General features: G+C 46.7%; 1 protein-coding gene and 1 long non-coding RNA gene across 15 annotated transcripts in view; one reads left to right on the top strand and one right to left on the bottom strand.

Annotated features, from left to right (window-relative positions):
• The first annotated feature begins 1,535 nt into the window (after positions 1-1,535).
• LOC114016609 (uncharacterized) lies at positions 1,536-17,916 on the top strand. 5 transcript variants are annotated; one of them, XR_003561149.2, is made up of 4 exons: positions 1,536-1,946; positions 2,372-2,500; positions 7,680-15,276; positions 17,182-17,916. It is a non-coding gene; the product is annotated as an uncharacterized LOC114016609 (long non-coding RNA). The 5 variants fall into 5 exon arrangements; XR_008735232.1 differs by having other exon boundaries at positions 7,680-16,748; XR_008735231.1 differs by having other exon boundaries at positions 15,136-17,916.
• Positions 3,656-18,367, bottom strand: part of ARHGEF9 (Cdc42 guanine nucleotide exchange factor 9) — a 221,546-nt gene continuing 206,834 nt past the window's right edge. For 9 of the 10 annotated variants that reach the window (XM_055727375.1, XM_027809266.2, XM_027809271.2 and 6 more), the window contains one exon: positions 3,656-7,576. In XM_055727375.1, the coding sequence (XP_055583350.1) occupies positions 7,395-7,576 (182 nt within the window). In that variant the 3' untranslated portion in view covers positions 3,656-7,394. The remainder of the gene's footprint in view (positions 7,577-18,367) is intronic. The other variant, XM_055727376.1, reaches the window with a different exon arrangement.

The raw sequence follows: 18,367 nt of genomic DNA, 5'->3' as shown, positions 1-18,367 counted from the left end.
GCAAATATACCAGTATATTCTCTTATGGGTTCTCCAGATGGAGAAAAAAGAGAATAAAACTTCTCTTCTAAAGTTAGCTTCCCCCAGCTTCCAGGACCAGCCAGGATGATACTACTGAGTCTCTTGGAGCCTGAATTCTTGGAAGTGATTTATAAGCCAATTTAGTGCCATGTTTTATTCTGAACAACCTAGATCCTAGCAAAAAATGTGTATGTGGTCCTCTCAATCTGTACGATGGGTATATAAGCCAGACAGGCTGTGTACGTCATGGCTTTGCTCTTACAGCAACAGGGCAAGAAAGCGCATGTGTACAAAGACCTGTGTGTACACAGCCCTCATCTCTGCTCAGAATACGATTGCTAACTCTCCCCACCAGCTGTGAGCCGCAGAGGTAGTCAGCAGTGACACACTCTCAACAAAGTGCCCTAGACCAGAGCACTTTTTCAAGCACTGATGTTTTCTTTATGAGGCAACTCTTTCTGCAAGGGTTTAACTTTTTTATATATTCTCCTAGGTGAAAAACAAAAGGCCCCACAGCGTTCCCGTCCTGGAGATTTTTTGTTTCTGCTGTTACCAGTTCCAAAGGAAGAGGAAAGTGCTCTGTGTCCCTCGGACAATGTGCATGCCACCAGACTTGGCTGGTGTGTTGACAGCAAGATGCTGGAGGGCGGTTTGGAAAATGGCCCTGGGGGGCCTCTTGGTATGGGGGAACATTTCTGCTCCATTGCTGCTGCACAGCCCAGCCTGAGCACAGAGACCCTGTCAAACCTGCAAGAGGTAACAAATTACTGTGACTCAGGAATGAGAAGATGCAAATCTTCACTAGGATGCATTTTGCCTGGAGAGAGCTGGAAGAAAAAAGGATGTGAACATTAAAAGCATTTAAGAAATACCATGTGTCTTTTCCATAGCAAAGGTAAGAGATTTAGACAAACGAACACAGTTTTACAACTTGTACCTGCAGTTCTGGGGAGATTACATTTGCAGTTAAATAGCTAGTATCCCTCCTTTACAGTGAAGGAGTGCAAAACCCACGGTGGACAGTGCTTAGAAAGGTTCTGGGAAATGCCAGTTAGCCCAGCAATGTGCAATCCCAGTTTGTTCCTTAAACCCAGCACAGATGGTGCATTACATGCTCTGGAGTATGCTGATCCACTACTGTACCCTGTGCAAACCCTGGTGCTGCTTCTTAGCTACAGAGTAACGTGAGAATTTGTTGTTTGGGGCAGGTCAGGATCTGTAACCCCAGCACCATCAGTCATGATTCAAAGTCCTTAAAAAGCAAAAGCCTGGCTGCAATACCATGGTATATACACACAGGTAAAACAGAGATGGCTTTGACATACAGTCATTCATACAATGTTTCTGTCATGGCACAAACATACCGGCCTAAAAGCTTCACTCATTCTCTTACAGTTCCCAAGCAGAGCCAGGGCCTGACGCTGCCCGTGGAGGCTGCCAGCTCTGCACGGCGTTCCCTCGTATTTTGCACAACGTGCCCTCAGCCACACAGCTTGGTAACTGCGCAGGTAGGAGAAGCAGCACAACAGACCATCAAAACAGGCAAAATCAATGTAGATCTTAAGTCACACCCTACAGATCATCATTCACTCAGGACTGAATTCTGTACTTCGGCCTGTATGTAATAAAAGCTTTGGTGCAAAGCGGTGGTGGACTGAGGCCTGTGTTAAAGTGAATTTCTGAATCGAGGTCTCGGAGATCAGCTGGCCACGTCTGTCCCCCTGCTGCTAACTTGGAGGGTCAGTTTGGTCTGTTACCCGGAAATACAGCCCAACGAACCTAGCACACCGCAAGGCAAATTAATTTTAAGTGGGTTTCTTTGGTTTTGGTTTTGGTTTTTGGTTTATGCACCCATAGTAGCTGGCTGAATGCTGGGTGGCTGGAGAAAGCTAAACCCAAACAAATACTGTCATTAAAAGAAATACGTAAGTAGACTATCGGCTACAGGCTGCAATGGCGTTCCTGGCCATGGAGTGCTCTGCTGTCTTGACTACTGCCAGGAAAGCAAGCAGGGGTGGGAGCGTGTTGCAGGGCCATGGCGGTCATTTATTGCTTCTGAGTAAGCTTTGGTGGTGCTTTTGCTCCCAGCAGACATGCTGGGTGATTGGGTTTCTTCCCCATTCCCGCTTTGTCAAGGCTTTTTTGGTACGTTACTTAGAGATCTTGGGCAATGCACACACGCTGTCCATCCCCTCCTTCCCCACAGCTCGCATCTGCAAACTTGGAGGGGAGCGCAAAAATCTGGCGAACAACTTTTTTGGCCTGCAAAGGCAGCGGTGTGGGTAGGAGAGGTGTTCCTCAAGGTGGGGTTTTATATGTAACTGCATTTGGGGTCTGCTCTCCCTAGCAGCACGCTTTGGAAGCGGCGCTGTGCCAGTCCTCCCGAGCGACTTCAGCCATGCGCTACGAGAGAAACGGGATCGCTTGGACAGGTGAGCCCCAGCATGGCACCAACGTCCTCTTCATCGCAAGCAATAATGTAAGCAAGAGAAAAAAGCTTGGTTTGGGGTATTGCTGAAGCAGTAGGCAAATGTGAAGCTGTGATGTTTGAGGACTGGGTGAGCCTGCTCCTGAACCTGCTCAAACTCTGGCCCCACAGAAGCCTTTGCGCTCACAGCTTTGCCTCTCTCCTGTCTCCCTCTCTTTCTCCCAGAGCAGAGCCGCTTGGTTTTTGCATGTTTGTATTCCCTTGTCTGAGTGGCTTCCCAGCGTGTGTGGGCTGAAGATGCGGTCAGTCTGTGTGCCGGCAAACTGGCCATCGCTCACGATGCACAGGAGAGAGGGGAAAAAGCAGAAGTCAGTGTCGTTACTGAAAACGTAGCTCTTGGGCCACAACTACTTATAGCAACTTGGCACGTGTGCCTGTGTGTTTCTCCATGTGACAACAGGCATTGCTCCCAGCCACTACCAGGTCTGGACGCCATGGTGCGGTAACCCCCGTGTTCATGGTTAGAACTGTGGGTTAGCTAGAAATACACGACTCAACTGTCTTACCTGTGAAATGCCACCAGGTTTCTGGAGAGAGCGCTTTGCCTTCCAAGGGTGTAAAGCACCCCGTTCCTTCTCCCTGTGGGCACTTGCTCCCTCTGCACCAAGGGAAAACCGGGGCAGGAACCTGTGCATCTCCTCGGGCTCAGCCCTCTGCAGCGGAGCAGCGTGCAGCCAGGCTCCCTCCCCTCAGAAACCCACCCCCTGCTCTACTTCCACATGCTCTGAAATGCTTCTTAGGTTGCTCACAACGTATTTGTGATTGGATGTCTGTTTGGAGAATTCGGCTGTCTTCAAGTCTGGGCTGGAGCTGAGCAAAGTTCAGTAACAGAAAGCATTTTAAAACCATGTTTCGCAGAAGACTCGATCCGAGCTCCATTTGGAGCAACCCCTGCCAGCACTTGCAAGGCGGTGTTTTGTCAGTGTGGAACCTCCAGCTACTCATTAATCACTTCACTCAGTTCAGATGGAGGACACAAAGCAAGGGGGAGGTGGGACATTTCCAGAACAAACCTACTTTTTGGTTACACACGAATGTCTTGGTGTCTGCTTTGCTGACAAGCTGGAGGCCCACCCCAGCGATTTGTGCTCGGCCTTTGGGAAAAGTGAGACCGCTCTGAGGAAAATGATTTAAAATGCCTTCAGATGCCTTTTCACTTCTTTTTATTTAATTCCATAAATATTTTCATAAGGCTCAGTGTCTTTACAACACTTTTTTTAAACACTTTTTTTTTTTTTTCGTTTTATACACACAACTTTGACACTTGTTTGACAGGGTCAAACAGTCCAATATAAACAAAATAATAAAACTGGCAAGTGCGGATCAGCTGGGTTACCAAAATCCTTTTTTTTTTGCTTTTTTTTCTTTTTTTTTTTTTTCTCTTACTGTTAAAACCCCAAAAGCACTAAAATATCAGTATTTGGCTTCAAACTAGAATTTTAAAAACCTTTTTTTTTTTTTTTTTTTTTTTAAATTCTCTGCTACAAGTCCCTGTCGTCATAGTGCCTTTAAACTCCTACAGACTCTTCTTTTCTTCTTAAGGAAAAATAAGCTTGGTGATGCCATGCAGAACTTACAATAGCTACTAAATATACATGTTCCCTGAAATGTAGCTGCAATGAAAAGATGACAGAGCATAAAGAGAACAAAACCAGAAACCCAAAGCACCACAGTGTACTATCAATAACATTGCAGTGAATGGCCAGTGACCATCCAGAAACTGAAACAAATTTCAAATATATTTCTCTATGTATTATTTTCTATTTACAACTGTTAGATGCACCTAGGTTGGTTCTTGTTTGATTGTTTTGGAGAGGGTGGGGAGGCGAAAGTCTTGAATTTAGATCCTCTGTTCTAGTGTCTAGGTCAAGGGGTAATGCATGTCATTTACCTAGGAAAGAGGGTATTTTTATTTTTTATATATATATATATAGATTCAGCCAGAGAAATACCGTAAACATGTAAGTTTGTTACAACTCTCTTGTTTCTGCATATGGAATGGTAAGTGGGTTCCTCCTGTCTGGCATTGAAATGAAAGTCTGTATCAGATGCTCAGTCAAAATCACCCCAATCGGATTGCATCTACGCTGCTTCCAGCGCTTTCAGACACAAGGCAGCCCAACCCTGCTCCCTATTGGGAAAGCCACAGTAGGTAGTAAAAGTGGGACCCAGTGCTGGTTCTTCTTTGTGACAATGCTCCATCTCTTGCAGCACCTTGGCAATTTATGGAGGGGAAGAGCTTTCTTGAATGCCATTGCCTGAGAGCCAAGCCCCTCTTCCCTCTGGAACAAACGCCTGCATCTGCTTTGCCTGCCGCTGGCTTCGGCAAGCACGAGCAATGCTAGTTTGTTTTGACTTTCCATTTAAGAAAGAAGCTGCGAGTCCAACAAGTGGCCTTGTCAGATCAAGCGAGTCTTGATTTATGATGCAAATAATGGTGTGGCGGTGGTGTTTCTTTTTTCCTAGTGCTGAATATTTAGGAAGCATCTTCTCATAAAAATTATGGATGTCTCATTCTCACTCTCTGAGGCACAAAACAGTAAATGAACAGGCTTAACTAATGTGCTTGTTACTTTTCCCCCCCTAAGCAATTAAAAAGGCAAAGGAATAAGTGAAATTTTCATCATGCTGACAACGGTTTGTAATCTCTCTCTCTTTCTCTCTCTCTCTCTCTGCATCTCTCCAGCCATTCAGAAATAGTAAAACATTTCAGTTAACTTCTGAGAACCCATCTCATTCACTTTGTTAAATACCCATTCTGTTAAAGAAACAAAACAATATTTGCTACATATTCAATATTAATATCTGACCATAAAAATGCAAGGATACGAAAGAGCAAAACAATAATTTCTGATATAAAACTAGGTTGCTTCCTATTTGGGATTCCCGGTGTTTTGCTGCTGCCTGTCACAGAGGGGCCACACTCTTTCTCTCCAAAAGACTAACCTGGCTTTGCTGTTTACTGATAGTTTCTACGTGACTAAAAAGTGGAACAGATTATTTTTGTACTTAAATAAAAAAATTTAGCTGCTGCCTTGTAATATGCCCTGAAATAAAACAGGCTCCATGGAAATAATGAAATCACACTCTCTGCTCTTCCCATTTGCTTATGTTTCTAAGGGGAGGAAAAAAATGTATCTCTACGCTAGCTGGCCTGGGGTGCTGATGTGGTGTATCAAATTCAGAAGAAAATGATAAATACCGTGATCAATCACTTCATCCTACATTTTCAAAGGAACTTGCAGAATAGCTAGGAAAAAAATATCATCCTAGTGCACAATGATTTGTTTTACAAGCTTAAACATAAGCTTTTGCACTTTAAAACAAACGTACTTAAGGCTGAAACTGTAGGAAGTGTCTTTGAAAACTGAGCTATGAATCTCCAGAGGGAGAAAAAGAGAGAGAAAGAGACCTGGAGAGTTTAGCTCATCACTCCAGAGCCCGCTGACGCTGGTACACCTCTGCTGAACCACTGATGCCGTTTAGATTAAACTGATCACTGACTTAGATTAGGTCACGTAATCATGCTCATACGGCTAAACTTCTCAGGTCACATCCACATCTTTCCTGAAAGGCAGCTGGCAGCTCCTCTGCAGCTTGGGTGCATTTACTATCAGGTAAATACCTCCAGTTAGTTAGGCAATGATCCTGCCCCTATCAGGCCGCTACTAGCAGCTCATGCTTTGCTTGGGAGGTCGGTGCCCAAGCGAAGCCAGGGATCTTATATGTAATAGGGTAGAGCAGGCAGTGAGTGCAGTCATGGTCCTCACATTTGGGATCACTGCTCCTGTAAATGGCAATTAGTGGTTCATTAACACAGTACTGTGCAGGCATGAGTGTGGCCAACAGGATGGGACCTTAGTTCCTGAAGAAAGAAAACTGGCCATTTGTTGGAGCCTAATAGCCAATTTTCCTCTAGCTGGAATGGAGGGCATGAAGCCATCAGTTTTTAAGCTTTTATCTTTGCATGGAGAACAAAGATAGGAGTGGGCTTTTCAGAGTCGTGTCTCAGCTTAAAAAGAAAATAAACCAAAGATAACCCCACAGAAATAAAACTAAATGCAAAAGAAATAAAAGCCCCCGATATTCTTTTCTCAGTCTTACTCTGAGTGTGGACAAACCACGCTCAACTGAGAAAAAGACAGTGCTTAAAAAAAAATGCAAAAACATTAACTGAGGAAAACCCATCTCTCTCTTCCTAAATAGCCAAGACCCCTTCTGCTCGTTTTCACCTGCCCACAACAAAACAGTTAAAGCCAGAGAAATACTGCGCAGCAGAGCATGGTGCACAAGGGAGCACATCCAGACAGGCACGAGTCAGACCAGAGAATGCAGGACAGGAACAGGGACAGGGTCGATGCTCTTCTTTGAAATGGTAACTCCAGGGACAGCCAAGGAAGGGACGGAGAGGGAGCAGAGCTCTCCCAGCGCTCCAAAAAACAAACCAACCCCCCATAAATAAAATCAAATAAAATATACACCAATGTAGTCCATGAGGAACTTCAATGACGAATTCACACAAGCGAGAAAGCATTCTGGGATGCCAATGACGACTTGAATGAAAATGAAGAAAGAAAAAAAAAAAAGATGTCCAACCAATGGAATAAAATAAAATAGGTCACATGGTTAGAAATCATTGGTGCTTCCTAGTATCTAGTAGCAGATTGCTTCCCAAAAACAACAAAAAAAGTTTTTGGTCCTTCTATATATATACATATATGTATATATATTATTATTTTTAAAATGTGTGTATATATATATATGTATATATATTTAGTTGCAACAGTGCTTCTCCGAAAAAAGGTCCATCTATAAATATAATTTTATTTATTTTTATTTTTAAATTTTAGTTCTTTTAAGTTAAAATTCGCCATCTCTCTAGGTATTATTTTTTGAATGGTGTTAACCTGCTGAAGTTTTGCCAGAATGGTGCCTGGCTGCGTCTGGGTTCGGTGAACTCGAAGACCTGGGACTGGGATATGCCATCTGTCACCATGTATTGTCCCTGATTTAATGGATCCTGGGGTGGTGGGTAGGCTGGAGGAACCGACTTGGAGTAGCTCACACCTGCATCGATGATTGGGGGGAAAAAGAAACAGATCAGTCAAAGTGCAATTGGGTCAATAGTCTTTCTTCGTCATGCTATCGCTTCTTATTACTTAATAACCAGGGTCCCCAAACAGCAGGGAGACGTGCTAGAGACGGCAGATCTATGGAGGAATGCAGCAGCTGCCTGAACTCTCAGCTCAGAGGCTCCCTGCACTAGACCATGAGTTGAAGATTTGGAAAAGATCCATTACTTTTGTATTGGCAGAGTTTTGCTCACCCTCATGGAAAAGTCCTGTGTGACCTAATGAGGCACAAACATGGCTGGGCCGTATGCAGTATCAGTCTGGTCAGATGAAGGCAGAAAATCGCATCGTTCCACCCACTTGCAAATTTAAGACTTGCTGTTTCCGAGCTCATTTTCACCCTCCCTCCCAGCTAGGCCTGTAAAGTGGTTTTGCCCCAACATGCCCCAGTGACCAGCCCCAAGCAGCACAAGCCCAAGGACTACTGGGCACCAGTCCCTGCACCAGAATGGAGCACAACTGCTTTGGAGGAAGCGCTACGCTGCAGGGACCCGTGCCGCTTCAGCGCTATTCTGCTTATACAAAAGGCAACTCGTTACTTTCTTTAGGAAAGCTTGTAGGACTTTTCCATAGGGTTCGTTTAAAATTCACCAGTCTGGTTTCAGCCAAAAGTGGCTGCACGCAATGCAGAAAAGGCTGATTTTGCTCAATCCAAACTGGTAGCAATGGATGGACTGGCAAGGCTACACTTTCAGGTTCCAGATGTGTAACTCCCACATACAAGAGTCACAGCTCCCGTGCAGGAAGAGGTTGAGGGGATGCTGCCCTTACAGCTTTCCCACGGGAAGGGGAAGCTTCAGCAAGCTGGGACCTACGCAACCTGTTGTAAAGGCCGGTGTAGAAAGGGTGGCTCTGGGTGAGTGGCAGTGGAGCAGAAGGGATGCATGTCACCACCAAAGTGTAGGCTACAGGGAAGAGCAATGTGGCTACTTCTGTATTTCCTTCCCCGCCACATCACGGGTGAGGGATAACCCTCCTTCAGCCTCAGGGCAGCGTGATCGGCTGGAAACCACAACTCCAGAGAAGGGCAGGAAGGAGAGAGGAGCGGGGCTCTGAAGCAGGTTGCTGTAAGCTCTGGCCATCTCTGGATCCCCTCTGCTGCATGCAGAACTGCTCTTCCTTCTGCGGGGAGGGCAGCCCCGGCCGTGTGACGGGTGGCAGGCTTCGCAAAGGCCATCTGGAGGCCATTGCCTCCCCTGGTTTTAACCGCAGAGGCGAGGTGACTCTACCCAAGCAGATCAGTGTCCTCATCTGGAAAGCGGGATGGCATCACCCACCTACCTCACACGAGGGTTGTGAAGCTAAATTAATTAATGTTTGTAAAACACTTTGAGATCCTCGGCTGGGAAGGTGCTAGAGAAGGCAAAATACGGTGATTAGCACCCAGGTACCACAGCAACGTGTGTAAAAGAAATGTGACTCTTTGCATTCAGTTAGCGGTTCCTACCCACACACAAACACATGCTTTGCGGGTCCAGCGCTGGCTGGCCCGGGCACGGGAAGGCTGCACACAGTCGGGTACTTACAGACAAGGGAAAAAGCCTCACACAGTGCACTCACGGAGCTCATCAGACAACTTCTATATGTTGCTGCATTACAATTCAGGACCTCTTTTAGATACAAAGCTAGAGCGTTAGGGAAGAGAATCAATTCACTTCCCCTTGCTATAGAATGTAGCAGTCAAGGGCTGTTAACAATCCTCAAAAAGTTCAGACCAAATGGAGGTATCACCTTGACTATGTCCAACCGATTTCTCCTTCTTTACAGCTCTCTGTCCACTGTAGGGAGTTACCAAGATCCTTCCTTACGGTGGACAAAAACTGCTCCGTGATTCATACTTCAATAAATGCATCACAGTTGATATTTCAAACTTATTTGAAAGGAACAACCTGGAGATGTTCTGCATTTGTACCTGCACGCCGGAACAGAGTTACTCAGCAACAAGTTCCCTCCTCTGTCTTTCCCCGGTCCCCTCCCACAGAAGGCCTGCAGAGCTGTCCTGGGGTCACACCGGAGACAACTTCTGTACCATCCTTGCTGGCAGGCCCAGCCACTGATTTGAATTTACCATGCTACATGGCTTAAGCCAATGACATCCCATAAGGACGGGGCTCAGGATGGGCTTGAGCTCATCCCTGCCCTGCCTCTTCATCCCTTCTACCACTGCCCTGCTCCCAAGTTGCCTTGCTGAAGGCAGGTCCGTGTGTGGGTGGTGTAACCAACTGCGGAGTCTGCTCTGGAGAGCAAACGCTAGCCCTGAACCCATACAAGGGGTACACATCCTGCTGGAGGCCACCAGCCTTTAATGCCTTAGCCACTTTTCCCAGCAGAGACTGGTGAGGAATTTTAGGACCTGTGGGAAGGTTAGGATCTGGTACAGGTCCCTTGCATGGCTAGAGTTAGGAAATATATCTTCTTCTGTCTGGTAAGCGGTTTGGATCTTCAACTGACCCAAAAGACCAGCAATGACTTACAAGGCAAGTAGTCCTTGTGCTGCCAAGATCACTGACAATGTTACAACACCAAAGAGCTGTGGATCTAAAGCTGCTACTAAGGGATGTAGAGCAATTGTTTCTAGCTTTGGAGGACCTCAAAACCACCTGGCTTTGATGACTTTGATGACTTGGCAAAATGTCTTTTGCATCCTGTGGCTACAGAGTAGCAGTCAGCCTTGTGATGCAGCCCTGCCTTGCTGAGCTGGGCTGAGCTCTTTATTGCCTCTAAGCCAATTTGTGGAGGGTGAACTAATGTATTTTAACGTTGATACAGAAATGCTAAGAAATCTCCTGGATCAGCAAAATGTTATGCACTTGGAAGGACAGTCTGGCTGAAGTCCACTGACACTGATGGAGTTACACTGCAAAGAACGTAATCCATAGTCTGTCTTCTCCGAAAGAGAAAAAGGCAGACTCCCCTGGCCAGATCGCTAGCAAACCCCATTCAGTTCCTTCCCAAAATAGCCTTTTCGGCCCAAGCTCCTGAAACGTGTCTGTCCTTGCCTGAAGCATACCCACGCACACACTGCCACTTCCCTCAGTAAAGAAGCTCAGACCCACATCCTCAGAGCTGTGTATGGGGCCGTGCTTGCACCTAGGCTGTTGGCATTAACATCTAAGCTGGATGTACGTCAAAAGCTCCTGGCTGGTTCTACTTGAATAAACAGCTGAGGGTTTGCATATTTATCATATTTATCAAATGGCCTCCGTGGCCTAAATGTTCAGCGCTGCAGATCTCAATGGCATGCATAATTACCGTGTGTCTGTGGGCATGCAAATAAAAACATTTGTGCTCTGGCAAGGCAGGCTGGTAATCCCATAAGAATACATTTTCTTGTGAAACTGTGATACAGCACTTTGCAACAGCTTAAGGTGCCCCAAGAATGGCTCGCTTTGTGGGGGGATGGACGGACAGGGATGGACATGCCCACGTTCTTGACAGAGTGGGACACAGGGATTGGGGGGGTTGTGGGGGAGCAGTATTCACCTAGGCTGCTCATCTTCAAATCCTGAGAAAGAGCAATTCTGGGAAAAAGTACGGCAGGTTGGTATTTTTCTGTTCTGAAGTGGTTTGTTCCCTCACCAGAACTTGGGACCATTGTGCAAAATTGTCTCTTGGGGGATTTTTTTTTATATGCAAAGCCATAACTCCACTGCAATTCAACAGAAAGAAATGAGCAAAGCTCTTTTCCAATGCAATTTTGGGCTGCTTGGCGAACAGAATTCAAAGCGCAACGGGAAAGAATCGATAAGTACAGATTTCTAGACACAGCTGCTGCGCTGCCTGTCCAAGGCGTAAGAAAGCAGCTACACACCAATGACCAGACTTGGAGCTCCTTCTGCTGGTTCATGCATAATTCTGCACTGTAACAGAACATAAAGGCTGCAGCTGCACAGCAAGATTGTTCAGCAGGGTGGGGTTGTGGAAATCTGTTCAGAATGAGAAAAAGAAAACCCCAGGGTTTATAATTTGGCTAGACAAAACTGGTAAAGAGAGATGCTGCGCAGTCAGTTGAAACCATGTCTTTTTTTAGTACCAGGCAACGTCACTTGGAATCTTTCGAATTTCTCAGCTCACAAGAAAACAAAAAGATTTTAAACCGTCTCTTTGTCCCCTTCTTTTTGTCAAAGCGCCTCTTCTATTTGAGCTTACAACATGACCTCAGTAGCACCTGGAGATTTAGGAGCATGCTGTTAACTTACAGGCAATCCACATGGACACGTGCAGACAGACGCGGTTAGAATACAGCAGGACAGCTACATGAACACCGCACCTCTCCAGAGTGAGTACGAACGCACACAGAATACACGCAGCTTTGCCTATATATAACCACGGAAGCTTGCCTTACGAGCTGTTTATTCCATCCTCCGCCTTTAAGGTTTTAGCTTTGATCAGGAGCTATTTCATAGCTACCTAGCTCTCTAGGTATCATGCTGTTAGTGAGCCAGAGTTGAGTGGGAGACAATAAAATATCAACACCTACTTTCTCTACCGGCCGAGTGGAGGCTGCTGGTAGGAGAGGGAGCAGCGCTGCGCTAAGGAACCTTCCATCTCCCTGCTCTCAACAGCAGCGGAGCCAACTTGCATCTTCCAGGAGCCATGCTCAAAAACCCCATAAATTCAGTTTCCTCCTGAGTATTTTGTAACCCGTACACAACATGGGGTAGCCAGGAACATACCTCAGGAACACTAATTGTTGTACGGTTAATTACTCCTGCAATAGCGACAAGTTTAAGTTAAAGAAATAAGCAGTAATGGCTGAATGGGTACGACTCTTTGCCCTTCTTCAGCACATTTCAACAGAGGATCTCAAAGCACTTCACTATTCACTTGCTTGCTGCCACAGTTGGAGTTGGTGAACTACGCCGTGCCTGCTGCTCATTCTGCCCCGACTGCAGGCCTAGTTGTTACGGCGAGAGCTGTGGGTGGCAGCTGTGCAAAGGGGATGCCTGCCTCCGAAGGCAGCCCTCAGCAGCTGCCGGCGTCACGGGGTTACACTTCCACGCTGAACTGCCCGACTCAAATTTTGTCATACTCGCCCAGCTCAAGAGGAATTTAAGTGGTGCATTAGCCACGGCTCTTTACACAGCCAGGGATTTTACTCAGCAGCCTGGCAGAGGTAGATATTACCAGGGATGGTACCGGTGAGGAGAACATGCCTTGGCTCCCTTTCCTAACCACTAGCCTAACTGCCCTGGTTTGGAGGAGGAGGGAGGGAAAAGAGCTAACTGCAGCTTGAGAAACGCAGCAGAGGAAGAGTCATCTGGTGTCCTGGCTGTTCCACAGCCAACCACAGCATCTACAAATACTGAGGTAACCCGACCTTGCCGAATGTATTTATCAAGTCTGTTGCCGCAACCTGATGCCATTAGACTAGACATTAAGATAATGATTCCTCCTGTGATAAGCAAAAGCTAAGTGAGGTAAGATGGAATAAATGATGCTAGGGCCTTATCAATCAAAGCCAGGTGAAACCTAATTTATCCCATCTTGTACTTATATAGTCCCCATCTCCTCCAGCACTCTGTAAACTGATAGCAAAGATCACTCTGTCTGTTTCATTGATAGGAAGAGATCAGTTCATCCATCCCCGCCCTAAAGTGCAGCCTCTTCTGGGTAGCAACACTGCCCCTTACCTAAAACACCCCACCAAACCGACCCCCCTTGGCTCTTCAAACGAGGGCCAACGGAAAACCCAAGAGGCCTGTTTTGCATCTCACCAAAACGCCCCTGGAGAAGCACGTGCCCAGGGCCGAGTCACCGGTACCATCCTTAGCAGCCTCCCAGCCAGGAATTAATTCAGGCTTTGCCTCAGTTTGCACATCTGACCAGCTCTCAGGTGATACTGGCCGACTCCAGCTGGGTCACCAGTGCCTTGCAGGAGAAGCCGTCTCTCTGCACTGCCACCAGACCAGTGCTGCGGACCCCAAGCATGAAGCGCTCGGGTGAGCTGCAGGCAGGCGCTGCGTAACGCCTGCCTGTCGGAGGCTTTGGGTAGGGTCTGGTTTTTACAAGCAATGGGATAAGCTCTGCGATTTCTCTGAACCTGTGGGGAAATACTACCGAGAACACGATTAGCTCCGTTCTTTCACCTACACTGTGGGAAGCTCTGTGAAAAAAGGGAAGTGACCTTGACTATCTGAAAATGCAAATGCCCTGCTTTGTTTTAAAGTGATTAGTCTATGTGTTGCTCAGTGTCTTTCAGTCCCCCCGAGGCTATGCCTACATGTGTGAATAGGATGGGAAAACCTGTCAGGGCCACGTCAATCTTGTTAGCGAGGAAGATGCAATAAAATAGGCTTAAACATTCAGGAGAGCCACAGGAGGTACCTACAGGCTCCGTTACCTGTAAGACCCGGGCGAAGGCAGCGCAGGCACACTAACGCGCAGTCACCTCCCTGGCCGTGCAGCCTGGCTGGGGCAGCGCACAAGTGTGAGAAGTCAGAAAAAAGCTGTTGGGTGTTTGGGTCGGGGTTTTTATGGCATAGTTCGCTGTGAGCTCAAGTGATCAGAAAGGAAGAAATTAGCAGGAAAATTCAGTGATTCAGAGGGTGTTTTACTGCGGGCCAGAGCGGTTCATGCTGGCAGATGATTTAACCCCCGCTGGGTTTGCATAGCTGAGTATTTACGGGCGGATTTCACGACAGCATCCTTCTAATCTCAGGGCTAGGGGCGATGGTGATTGAATATACATTTCTCTCCTTCCGCAAGTCCCAGACCAGCAGGCTAAAGGCCCGCCAGGGCAGAGGGTATCTGCTTCGGTGAAGCCGTGGCACAGTGCAGATGAGAATACACAGGACAGGCATGAGGGAGCTGGCTCACAGCCTGGGTCTGACAAGCTATCCTGGGGTGGGAAACCCTCCCACCTAGCACTAAGGTGACTTCAAATTTGAATAGATGTTTCATTTTCCAAAATGAAACGATCAGGGGAAATGGTGCTTTAAGAACGGGGTCTCCTTCCCAGGCACTGCAGCTCTAATCCCTGACAGCTCCGGCTTCCAGGAACATGAGCAAAAATCCCTTACGTGTGCACGCTGTCCTGCACGGGGACATATGTGGACACAGCTGGGGATCAGAAAAGTAACCGAATGTTTCTGAAAGCTGCGAACACTAATCGTTGAGGGGGAGATTAAAAGTGGCCAGCAGAACAAAAGCACTGATGGATAGGGGCAGTGAAGGAGGCTTAGAAATGGAGAATGTACCCTGATAATCCTGGGTCTACGTTAAGGATGGACTGGAGATCCACAAGGGATCCAGTTTCAAGGGAACTTTAGCCTTGGTTCCACTGCTTTAGTCAATAAAGAGCACAACTCTGCAAGCGCAATTTGATGCTCTCTTAAAGCGGCAGTGTCAGTGCAGCAGCGAAGGGCTCAGTGTACCTGGGCTTCTCTGCAGGAAAGGCGCACGCTTGCCTGCAGCTTCACCAGGGCTGTGGGGTTTTTTGTTGTTTTTGTAAGTCAAGACAAATACTTTTCTCTGTTTCTTTACTATTTCTAGGAGACACCACACTGAATTCTGTTCCCAGTCACCACACCGACATTGAAAAAAGCTAACGGGCAGTAACCAAGAGGCAAAATCTTAAACAGTCAATGCAAAAAGAAAACAACGACAACAAACAGCCCTTTTCCCTGTCTGTAGGTAAGGTGCAGAGCCAACACTACCCATTTACTTTCTGTCTAATGGACTTAAAGAACGCCAAAAATTGTTTTAATGCTGTCTTAAAGGCACCTGACCTAATATCATTATGTTTTGCCCAATCTAATAAGTAGTGGAAAACCTGGTATATTGCTGAAATCTGACCTCGCACATCATTAAATCGATTTGGAAGGAAGCCTGGCACCGCACACACATTTCTGTGCAGGCATGAGTGTTAGGAGGGGGTCACTTCCAGAGGGGGCTGACGTGTGCCCCACACAGGACCCTCACCGGGGAGCACAAACCTCTCAAAACACCAAGAGTTGCTTTCTCTCCTAATCACCTGCATTAAGTGCATTAGGTTAGAAAGCAGAGTTTTAAAGTTTCTTCTCCTGCTGTCAGCTGATCTCTCGGCACCCCTCCCTCCCTCAACGCACAGCACTGGAGTGTAAACGCTTCCTTTTCAAATGCACACCCGCCAGCTCCAGAGCAATGCTTCTGGGAGGTGTGGTACCACAGTGCATGAAATAAGCTGCAGTTTATACTATTTGAAAAATGTTTTTCTGCTTCACCTCTAACAAAGTTGATTGCATTTTCCGTTTCACTTCCTTCATGGCTCTTCTCTCTTCCTTAAGTATTCTGTGACAGGGAAATTACCATGGTCTCCCATTTAAGAGGTGGAGGGAACAACTGAGATAATCTAGAAACAAGTCTGTAATAGGCACCCACTGACACGAGAGCAGGGCTCCCCACACGGTCAGGTCGAGCTGCTGAGCCGTCAAGCCCTGCTGTAGCTGTGGAGACCTGGCCCGCACAGTCTGTAAATTTAAATGAATAAATAGCTCAGCTGAACGGAGCGGAAGCATTCCTGCTCCTAAAGGGCTTCACTGCTTTTCAGGTATAACCAATGCTCCAAAACCAACTTAAAGCCTCTTCCGATGCTGCTACCGCGTTGTGGGAGGCTGCACGGGGAGGCCAAAGGCAGCGCATGGTGCCTGCAGGCAGCAACCCCCTGACATGGGCACAGGCTGCCGGTCCCGGCCCGAGGGCTGCACCTCAGCCTCAGCTACACAGCCCCCAGTGCCTGGCAAGGTCTTTGGCAAAAAAAGTTGTTGCTGATATATGCAAGATGCATATGGCAAGATTCAAAACATCAGTCACTAAAAGCCAACTCTCAGGAATTTCCTCCTCCCTCCGTCTTCTGAGCAATGCCACCAGCTGCCTGCTCCTGCAGCCTCATGTCTCTCTGTGGGTCTCCGGCACAAGACAAACCACAGAGTAAGAAAACTAAGAGTTTTCAGCAAAATATCCGGTTCTGGTACTTAATTTAATTCATCTGAGACTGGGATATGATTACCACAATGCAGGACAAAAGAAATAGAGCTACTAATTTAATGACCCTATTTGTCATTTTTCAGATTTCACATCTTAAGTAAAACAGCCAGGCTTCACTTCACTTGGTGCTTGGGGTCCGGGTGAGTTTGTCTGACTCAGGGACTTCATCTCACAAAAAGAACTGCCAGTGTTACAGCATAAACTTCTTCTTCATAAAAGAAATGCTGACTGGTGTTCTAGGAGCTAATTAATTGTATAGCCAGAGAAGTCTAAGGTAATAGCCCCTCCTTCTTCATCTCAGAGACAAAGAGAGAGAAAGAGAAAGAGAGAAAACAAGAGAGCAATTGCTGTGTAAGAAATAAGTATGGTTAGGCACATTATATTTGTCAGGATGCAATCAGTGATTTAAGTGGGAATACTGGCAGGCATGCTCAGGCACCTTTCAACTGTGTGACTTAATGACCGAATAGTGCAATTATTAATTAATTATATAAAGATATAATTAACTGAACAGCAAATAATAAACTGTTTATGTCATGGCCATCATGCAAGTCAGATTCTCTGATTTTCCAGTTGCCATCATCTCTGTGGATGCTTCCGTGCTGAGGGACAAGCATGCAAGTGGTGAGGGGCCAATCCGCAAAACCAAGCTCGTGGCAGCGCCCGCCACTGCCTGAAGTCGCCTACGTTGTGCAAGATACGCATCCCTGGGCCCGTTTTGGGGGCTGTGCATCCTTTAAGCTTAGAAAATCTGGCCAGGAGAGTTTTTAGAGAACATCTTAGAAGACAACATAGGAAGTTAGTAGAGAGGAGAAGACTAATGACGATGGAGAGACACAGCATACCAAGGAGTTTACAGTTGGCCTAGCAAACCACTACCGCACCAGCAAAGCCAGTAGACAACAAACAGGTGAGGCAAAAGCAAAGAGCTCCTTCAACTTTTGCAAAAAAACCAACCCAGTGCCTGTACAGAGTGGGACGAACCTGCCTGGAACTGACCACAGCCAAGACGTGACGAATTCTCTCAAAACCCATTTATAGGCCTAGTTCTGCCATGGTTCTTTGGTAACGATTGGGTATGTCGATGACTTTGTGAAGCTTTGGAAACCTGGGAAAATAACCTCTCTGACCTTCCCTCTGTATTTAGGATTTCAAAACCTGTAGCTGCAAGTTACTGCGAGTGAGATTTAATGCTGGCTGCTTCGCCAGCTGAGGCGCCGTGTAATACCCAGCATGGCATTTACTGGGTGGCTGTAGCCTGCCTGGGTGGGGAAATGGATCTGACATTAAAGAGATATAATGTCTTTACCAAGATACTTTATTTCCTAGAGCTGTTGCTACTGTGCTGTCCTTAAAAAGTTATAGGTAGCCCTAGGAAACATGAGTGTCCCCTTTCCAAAAGCAGGAGAGGGGTAGATGGCTCACCACCTCCGGCATTTTAGCCATCTTTCTTTCTTTGCTAATGGGAGACTTTGGGAATTAGCAGAACCCTTACACATCTCCGCACTCACTCCCATTTCAGCCTGAGATAAAACAACTGAGATAGATTTCTGCCCCCAGGGACAGCTTCTGGACACCAGACTGGAGACACGAGATCAAATTCATCTCTGGTGAAATTCCGCTGGCTTCAACCACGTCAGACCAGAGATTAATTTGGCCCACAGATACAATAAGAAAGGATACAAAGCACAAACGGTATTTTATAAAAAAAGAGAAAGGGGAGGGGGAAATTCAAGGGGGACGCTGGATCCTAATCCAG

Source organism: Falco cherrug, chromosome 15 (genome assembly GCF_023634085.1).
Source record: "Falco cherrug isolate bFalChe1 chromosome 15, bFalChe1.pri, whole genome shotgun sequence".
NCBI lineage: Eukaryota > Metazoa > Chordata > Aves > Falconiformes > Falconidae > Falco > Falco cherrug.
Note: the sequence above shows the minus strand (reverse complement) of the source record. Positions and strands in the feature narration are given on the sequence as shown.